This window comes from Volvox carteri (assembly GCF_000143455.1).
Source record: "Volvox carteri f. nagariensis unplaced genomic scaffold VOLCAscaffold_23, whole genome shotgun sequence".
Lineage (NCBI taxonomy): Eukaryota > Viridiplantae > Chlorophyta > Chlorophyceae > Chlamydomonadales > Volvocaceae > Volvox > Volvox carteri.
This window is the reverse complement of record NW_003307566.1, coordinates 1391393-1400289: the sequence shown is the minus strand read 5'-3', so window position 1 is coordinate 1400289 and position 8897 is coordinate 1391393. Positions and strand designations below refer to the sequence as shown.

Sequence of the window (8897 nt, the reverse complement as noted above, 5' to 3'; positions counted from 1 at the left end):
GAGCCGCGCGAGAGACCACACACACAAGCGATAGCATGATTCCCGTCCTTCCCCACAGCCGCTGCATTGCTGCCGCTGCATTGCCATGATGTGGTCCAACATGTACACACACACACACACACACACACACACCACACACACAACACACACACACACACGCACACACACACGTCGCCTCCCGTGGGGGAATGTGTCACACGGCTGCCAACGTGTGAGTGGATAGATGTGAGAGTGCATCCGAGCATCACTCATGCGTGTCATATTTTGCCCTTCCCCCATCCTCCAGCTCTTCCGCTTCTTACTCCCCTCTTTCCCTCCACGCATGCTCGTGTACCGCCGTACATGCACGGCACAAGCTTACAATTTACAATCATGTATCCTTACGTGTGTGTATGTGTATATTCGTACCTTCCGCTCTCTACAGGTGGGTGGCAGCAAGATGGCCAAGTGGTACCGGTCCATCCGCGTGTTGCCTGATTTGGAACCGCTGGGCGAGTGGCTGGAGCGCCACGGCATGCCAGTTACCAAGGGACCCGCAAGACGCAGCAGCAAGCGTGCGGCAGCGGACAGCGGCGATGAGCCATCCCCCATGGGTACAGCACCGGGACAGGCTGAAGCTGCCGCCGCCGCCGCCTCTGCCGCCACACGCGGCAGCTCCGACGCAGATGACCCCCTCCTTGCGGCATCCGAGTACGATACCTTCGCCCGCCCAGCCCGAATACCTGTAAGGCACGACATCAGCGGTACGGCTGGCGCTGGCGGCGAGGCGTCTGGGGGCCTGGTGCAGCGCCTTCGGACAATCTCGCCGCTGGTGACGGCGCCAGTACGACCATCAGTACGCCCTACTCTGTTGACGTCGCCGCTGACGCCGCTGCCACTGCCGCAGCGATTTAGCGGCGGTCCGATGGAGGCGGGTGGCTTGTACGGCATTCCTATACGGCGTATGGGTTCAGCCGCCGCCGCCGCCGCTGGTGCAGCCACTGGCAGTGGCGGCTACACGGTAGCGGAGCGTGATTCAGGTGTTTCTGCAGGCGTGGCTTTTCCACAGCAACAACAGCAACAGCAACAAGGAGCAACGTCTGCGGAGGGTGTGGAGGACGCGGCTGCGGCTGCGGCTGCGGAGGAGGAAGAGGAAGAGGAGGTAGCCACGCTCAGGTGGTTGCGGCGGCAAGCGAGCCGTGCCGCAGCGGCAGCCTCCGCTGCAAGCCACGAGCCTGCAGCTGCAGCATTAGGGCCTGTACGGCTAAGCTCAACGTTGCGGTCCGCCGGCGACCCGCCGTCGGAAGCGTCGACGGCGGTGCAGGTGGTGTTCAGGTGGCCGGCGCCGCCGCTACCAGAGGCAGCGGCGGCGGCAGCAACAGCCACCGCAGTAATGGTGACGACTGAGCCGCCGCAGCCGCCGCAGCCGCTACCCCCAGAGGCGCCCGAGGTGCTCACCGCACTCACCGAGCATCAGCGCTTCGCCAAACCTTCTCAACCGCGACACGCGACACGCGACGATGACGCGGATCCGTACTACTACCAGCAGGAACAGCTGCACAGCACTGATCTCGGTGTAGAACCGCAGCCAGAACGGACGCTTCCGCCGCCGCCGCCACCGCCGCCGCCGCCACCGCCGCCGCACCGTCACCTTGCTAGCACAGGTGGCGGCGTCGCCGCCCTGGCGGCCCAGACTCTGCATGATGTAGCTGCGCAGCGGCAACAGGATCCGCCGGCGCCGGGGCTTGCGTCATCAGAGGGGCGCATTTCGCCGACCCAGCAACTGCACGGTGACCCCACTGCCGCCGCCGCCGCTGCAGCGGAGGAGGCCGCCGTATCGTACACATACACCCGCAAGAGAGCATCCTCATTGACAGATATGCCGTACTATCGTCCCGACCGTCGGCTGATTACCTTGGAGCTCGATACCGCGGCCGCGGCGCCCCACAGCGCTGAGAATGTCAGCAGCAGCGCCGGCGGCAGCACTGCTGCTTCAGCTGCAGCGATGGCGACGATGGCGATGATGCCGCCATTACCTTTGTGGCAGAAGCATAGGTTCGTTGCGGAGCCCAGGTTGCCGACATCGCACCAGCAGCAGCAGCAGCAGCAGCCAGCGGCGCCGGCGCCACCGCCGCTTCAGCCACTCCCGGAGGTTTTGGAGCAGCGGCAGGAGCAGCGGCAGGAGCAGGAGCAGGAGCTCATGCATTTGGGCCTGGAACGACACTTAGGCCGCTTAGCGCCGGAATGGGAGTTGGAAGAAGAGCCGATTTCGCAGCAGGAGGAGGAGGAGGAGGAGGCGGTGGAGGCGGAGGCAGCGGATGCGATTGGAGTTGTTGGGGAGGCGCTGGAGGCGCCGGACGTTGCGGAGCAGGTAGAGACTGTGGCGGCAGCGGCGGCAGCGGATGCGGCGATGATGGAGTCAGTGGAGGCTGCGGTAGCGGAGGCAGTGGAGGCGGTGATGGAGGAGGCGGTAGAGGCAATGGAGGCGGCAGCAGAGGAAGCGGTGGAGACTGCTGCGGAGGCGGTTCAGGCGGGGACAGCAGAGGGGGTGAGCACAGAGGCGCTCTACCGTCCGTACGACCAGTCGCCGTGCGGACAAGCGTCACAATCACTGCCATTATCGCTGCCAGAGCAGCAGCTCCAGCAGCAGCCGCAGCAGCAGCAGGAGCTTCATCACCACAACTACCAGCCGCAGCAACAGGAGCGGCGAGAAGAGCTACAGCTGCAGCAGCAAATTGAACCCCTGCTACGCGCAGAACATGAAGAGTACGCCATGAGGCACCGGGCATTGCGACGTCGGCAGCAAGGGCGCGGTCCGGGCGATGAAGCATCTGATGAGGGGGAGGGGAGTGGGGAATGAGCTGTTTGGGAGCTGCATCATTTGGGACGGCCTGAAGCGACCATGGAAATTTAAGCGGCGTCCAGCAGCCATCATATACAGAAACCTACTAAAGTTAGCCACAGATAGAGAAACCCTTCCAGTGGTTTGGCGGTTATCGGGACCACGCTGGGATTACAACGTCCAGCATGAACGTTCTGGCGTCACGTGGTAGCTGTGGTACTCGTGCATAGACTAGGATATAGAGAATTTAGGATTAAAGATTAGCAAATGAATAACGCACGTGAGTTAATATTTTCCAGCCCAAGCCTGGAGGACATTGGATAGATGGTCGCACAACACCACCTTATTTCACACAATTCATCATTCCAGGTGTTGCAATCGGGAATCTACCTGTTTACTGTTGTCTCAGACCACGTTGTCTGAAGAGTCGTAACTGCGGTTACCGACGTAAAGCATGCGAAGACTGCCTGCGACAATGCAGTGCGGACCCCGTAAACTTATGATTTGAGTGACGTATATGAACATGTACTCTTGCGTTGACAGGAAATGATTGAGGCTCATTGCGATAGTTCCGGTCGTATGTGGGGTTCGCTAACGGATAGACACTTGTGAAGTGGGCCTTGCTTTGCAGGTCACAGGCAGCATTCTGCGGCACCTTTGTAATGCATTTCGAGCACGTATGCTAGATATTGAATAAATTGACGACATTCGCGTCCGACTCCCTGTCATTTTCTGTGTCGCTGCCGATGTTGCTGCTGTCATGGCTGTCACTGCCAAAGCAGCGACAATGACCAGTTGCAGAGGCAACATCAGCATCACAAGGTTCTGCAACCTTCCTTCTACCGTCATCTTGGCATGTAAAATAGTGCTGACATAGTGGATTGCGCCACGCGGACTTCTGCAACGCGTCGCCGGTTAGCAGAGTATGGTATATTGGATGTAAATCTTTAATGATGGTGGCCTAAGCGATTAGCTCGCGATTCGTTTCCTGGTAAACCAGCAGGGCATAATAATTTCTATTGAGTGCATGTTCGAATCGACTGCGCAGCGAGTACAAGCCATGACCTATGAGCCGCTGCCCGAATGGTGCTTAACATGAGCCTGACTTACCACAGTAGTACTTGGACATCGTGTTCGAGGATGGACGTCTCATGGCTGGCCAACAACTTGCCAGCAACCACTAACACCAGGACGGGTCAATGAAATCCCAATGCCGCAAAGGATAGCCTCCATGATGACCTGCATCTCGAGACCTCAAATTCATACGGAAGCAGAGCCACCAGTCCACCATTTTTGTAGTATGAAGGAAATGGCTTTGGCGGTAACAGGCTGGCCTGGTCGCCAATGTAGACGTTTACATCAGTCAATATGAATGCAGAGTTGAATATACCGTGAACTTTAATTGTTCGAGTCATCGCTCATCCAGCTAGCAGCTGGAAGCACGGCGCGGTTGCAGGGTGCTGACCCTCAAGTCTACAGCACGATATAAATTCATCTACTAGTCATTAGCAAGTTCATCAAATTACATGATTGCATGACTGCATACGTGTTAAGCCTGGCCTTCGGATAGGTCTATTCGCTTCGCAAAAATTCCATGGACGCTCTGAAATGCACAGGGAAAACAGTATATGGAGTGTATGTCTTTTCAAACGGCATAATCATACGCCGCCTCACTCCGAAATTAGGATGACCTATGCGTATTCGCATTCCGTACGATTATTTGCCTAAGGACTAAGGGGCGAGGGGCAGCATCATGCGGATACGAATTCGTAGAATTCATGATTAGCTTCCTCCTTATGGGACATGGTGAAGCGTGGAGTTAGTGATTTGGTTGAGGTTGTCCATGCGACAGCTTCAGGACTAGTAACCGAAAGCCAACAAGGCAAGGCCAGGACAACTTCAAACATTAAATATCTTTCCCGTTATGTACTTACTAATCTCCTGCAAAAATGAGGGCTCAAATCAAGCTCACGGCAAGCGAGCATACATCTAGCCCGACTTCGTCGTTAACATCTAGCCACCTGCAAGCTTGCGGCAAACAAGGTGCGCATCCATTTAGCACTACGTAGGTTGAGGCGCATGGATACATACTATGTAAATTAAGAAGTCCCTGGCCTGTCAAAGAACGCGTGAGGTGATGTCGATGCGTGCTGCGCGATGCGTGTTCCGCAGCTCTCTGCACTGTCAATCCCCCATTTGCATTTATTATCGACATGGTAGAAGATGGTGTCTACGTCACAATGGTAGCCCCGAGACAGCGCACCTACGGGCAACCGCCCAGAGTACTGCAGTATATTGCAGTGCAGTACTATACCTGCACAACATACCCTGCTGGCAAGCTTGGGCCAACGGGAGCACACGCACGGAAATCCTAACAGCCACAACCGCGTTATTCGCTACATCTTAGCTGCAGCTGAGTCAGCTTGTATATTCCCCCCGCTAGTGGGTTCTTATGACAACTTCTTATCGTACATCAAACGACGGCACCCGGGGTTTGTCAATTTTCGGCACACATTTCGGCAGGTTGTGCTTTTACCCTACATCCAAGGATGGCCATTTAAGGGAATTTCCGGTTCGGGGGGCACTGGGCCATAGTTAGCGCGAGGCGGCCGCGGCGTGTGGTGGAGAGGGCTGCGTGTGGTGTGCTCTGTAGGCGGCAAAGCCGCCATGGAGAGATGGACGTGCTGCTGCTGCTGCTGCTGCTGCTCCTGCTGCGGGCAATTTAGTGACGTACTGACATGGGACACAACGACGACTCTTAAGCGAAATAATACTTTTACGTGACAATGCCGTAAGCAAAGCGCATATGCTTAGCTTTGTTTTTAAGCATATGCCTTGCTTTTCCGCATATGCTTTGCTTTGCTTCATATGCCTTGCTTTGCTTCATATGCCTTGCTTTTCCGCATATGCTTTGCTTTGCTTTGCTTTGGGGGGGTGAACCTGGTCGGCAGTCCAACACGCGGTGGAGTCGCTTCGAGCTGTGTCCCCGCGGGAGGGGCGCCGGTCACACATCTACACAGCTCCAGATCCCCTGGCCTGCCATGAATTGTGTCGTAACACAGCTATAACTAACTATAACTAACCAAGGCTTATAACACAGCTATAACTAACTATAACTAACCATGGCAGAGAGCGGACAACGCAGCAGATGCGCCCGTCCACGAAACACAGCTAGGAAAGACAGACCTCAGACTGTGAGAACATCACGGCTAGAGGAACTCGTGCCGTACAACAGTGCCGTACAATCCTTCCACTGTAAAGCTTAGTCTGCGAACCACGACTGCCATCTCTCCCTACCCTCCTACGTCACTTTTAAAGTAAAAGGTGACGAGCTGTCTCATCTCTATAGCCAGTGAGTGCCGGCATAAAGTCGCTGCCGCCTGTACCCGTTGTCTCACGTCGGGCCCATTTTGCAATGTACGAATATGCAAACGCTCGGTGCTGGCTCCGAAACCGCTCCATCTCCTCAATTGCCGCATTGTAAGCTTCACGCAGCTCCCAGCCGCTGACGCTTCCGCCGCCGCTTCCGCCGCAGGTGCCCGATGCCTTGGTGTGTGAGGCGCGCTGCTGGACGTAGGAACGTACGTTGGCGGCGCCGTCGTTGGCGGCGGCGAGGCGGCGCAGGAAGGCCCTGTGCGCGGGCGGCATGTGCAGCACCATGGTGTCCAAATAGTCCCGGAGCCACACCTGAAGATGTAGGTGTAGGTGATGTAGATGATGTAGGTGATGTAGGTGATGTAGATGATGTAGGTGATGTAGGTGATGTACATGATGTAGGTGATGTAGGTGATGTAGATGATGTAGGTGGAAGGGAGGGAGGGAGGAAAGAGGGCAGGAGGGCCGCGGTATCGGCGCTGTAAAGCAAATACAGCTACAGCTACAGCTACAGCTACAGCCCCCAGGAGAGCAACCCGCGGTGCTCTGTCCTCGTACCCCCCCCCCAAGCAGTACGAGAGACTGCGCTCCCGTCTCGCTGGACTGGAACAAATGGCGGCATGATGATGCAGATGCAGATGATGATGATGATGACCATAATGGCGAAGAGGTGCATATCCCGCACAGCACCTCTTACTATCTCGCTCGCTCTCGTCGTACATTCCCGTCCTACGTGGCCGTGGTGTAAACCCTGCCGTACAGTTCAGTATTACGCCTGCCTGCCGTACCTGTTCGTGCTTGACCCCCAGCACCGCATCAAAGGCATGCAGCACGCTCGACTGCGCTCCCGTCTCGCCGTATAGCTATCGCCGAGCAACAAAGGTGATGCATGCCGGACAGAGTGTTGACACCGCCGACGAGGACCCCCCCAATGAATGATGACGATGATGATGATGATGATGATGATGATGATGATGATGATGATGATGATGATGATGATGATGATGATGATGATGATGATGATGATGATGATGATGATGATGATGATGATGATGATGATGATGATGATGATGATGATGATGATGATGATGATGATGATGATGATGATGATGATGATGATGATGATGATGATGATGATGATGATGATGATGATGATGATGATGATGATGATGATGATGATGATGATGATGATGATGATGATGATGATGATGATGATGATGATGATGATGATGATGATGATGATGATGATGATGATGATGATGATGATGATGATGATGATGATGATGATGATGATGGGAATGATGGTGATTACGACAACGCAGCCCGGACCCGGGAGGGACTGGTTTATTTGGGAGGAACAGGATGAAACCCTTCTGGAGTGCAGGGCCCCGCTCTCTCTCTCTCTGTCTGTCTGTCTGTCTGTCTGTCTGTCTGTCTGTCTGTCTGTGTGTGTGTGTGTGTGTGTGCGTGCGTGTGTCTGTGCGTCTCATAAAACACACGACACACGTGCACATGCAAATGGATGCGAGAACTGTCCGGGAATTAGGGGTGAAGCCACAACATGTCAGTTCAACATGTCAACTCAAGATGTCAACTCAAGACAGGAAGTCAAGACACAGAGAATCTTTTTTATTTTTTCACCTCACTTCACCTCACGTTATCTCATCAAGGAAAAGTTAACAAAGCTAACTCTTTCCTATTTCATGAAAAGCAGTTGCGAACACCCGCCAAGGGCCTCATCGCGTTGCCGTACCATACCCAACAACTAGTAGTAGCAGCACCATGCATTAGCTTTTCGTACAACAGCAGGCCCTAAAAGCCATCCATACGACGCATGCCGTACCATGCCGTATCGAATATTTCGTACCTGAATGGGTTGCGAGCTGACCCCCTCATACATAAGACCCTGCCGCGTAGGTTGGGGACCGCGGACAAGGGGGGGGGGGGAAAGAGGGGAAGGGGGGGGGGGGAAAGAGGGGAAGGTAAAGCACCGGAGGGTAGCTCAGGTGGCCAAAATGAAGTAGGGGGCCCCGAAAATGGTGTGCGGGGAAATTAATGACTCAAGATGCATGGCCCGACGAAATCCATACTTCCCACGCGCCACCCCCGGCCAGCTGCGTATATATACAAGTTACAAGTTACAAGTTACAAGTTACAAGTTCCGCACACAAGTGCGGGTGTGTCCGTAAAAGCCGGGGGGGCCATGGACGTTGTATTGGTATTGATGCGGGTACGCGGGAGGTCATCTTCATTCTCCCTCGTCCGCTTCAGGGCGAAGCGCCTCAGCGCGACGTGCCTGGCCTCCCAGATTTCCGAGAGGTACCTGGCCAATGCCAGGGGTGGCGCCTCAGTCATAGTGGTGCGCATGCTGCGCCCCGTAAGGACTAGGTCACCATCATACTTAGCCCGTATGCTCTTGTAAGCGGGACATTCTTCGAAAACATGCAACTCATCTTCAACCGCTCCACAGTCACAAAGCCTGCAGGTACGCGCGGTGCGCTCACGCCCATTAGGTCTATTAACCTCTAACTCCCAACAGCCTAACCGAAAACGCATGAGCACATGATGAAGTCGCTGGGGCATGGTCCCTTTAGTGTGCTCCAGCCAATCAAGACGCGCACCCCTTGACGGGGCAGCTCCCATCCAGTTCATATAGCGACACGCCTTGGCTCCGGTAATTCCTATGGGGAAGACGCGGGGG

At 55.2% G+C, this 8897-nt stretch overlaps 3 protein-coding genes across 3 annotated transcripts in view; 2 read left to right on the top strand and 1 right to left on the bottom strand.

Moving 5' to 3' along the window:
* rlsC (RegA-like protein RlsC) overlaps positions 1-3244 on the top strand; it is a gene marked incomplete at both ends in the record, with an annotated part of 6579 nt that extends 3335 nt beyond the window's left edge. The window contains 2 exons of the mRNA XM_002951409.1: positions 425-2350; positions 3191-3244. Coding sequence (XP_002951455.1) covers positions 425-2350; positions 3191-3244 — 1980 coding nt within the window. The remainder of the gene's footprint in view (positions 1-424; positions 2351-3190) is intronic.
* Positions 3245-6133: 2889 nt separating this feature from the next.
* On the bottom strand, positions 6134-6452 carry VOLCADRAFT_91976 (uncharacterized protein; the record flags this gene model as incomplete). The annotated part of the gene is made up of 1 exon (XM_002951326.1): positions 6134-6452. A coding segment is annotated over one exon (318 nt), but the record flags the coding sequence as incomplete, so codon positions are not given.
* A 633-nt stretch (positions 6453-7085) lies between these two features.
* On the top strand, positions 7086-7562 carry VOLCADRAFT_101987 (uncharacterized protein; the record flags this gene model as incomplete). The annotated part of the gene is made up of 1 exon (XM_002951408.1): positions 7086-7562. The coding sequence occupies one exon, from the start codon at positions 7086-7088 to the stop codon at positions 7560-7562; it is 477 nt and encodes a 158-aa protein (XP_002951454.1).
* Positions 7563-8897: the final 1335 nt, after the last annotated feature.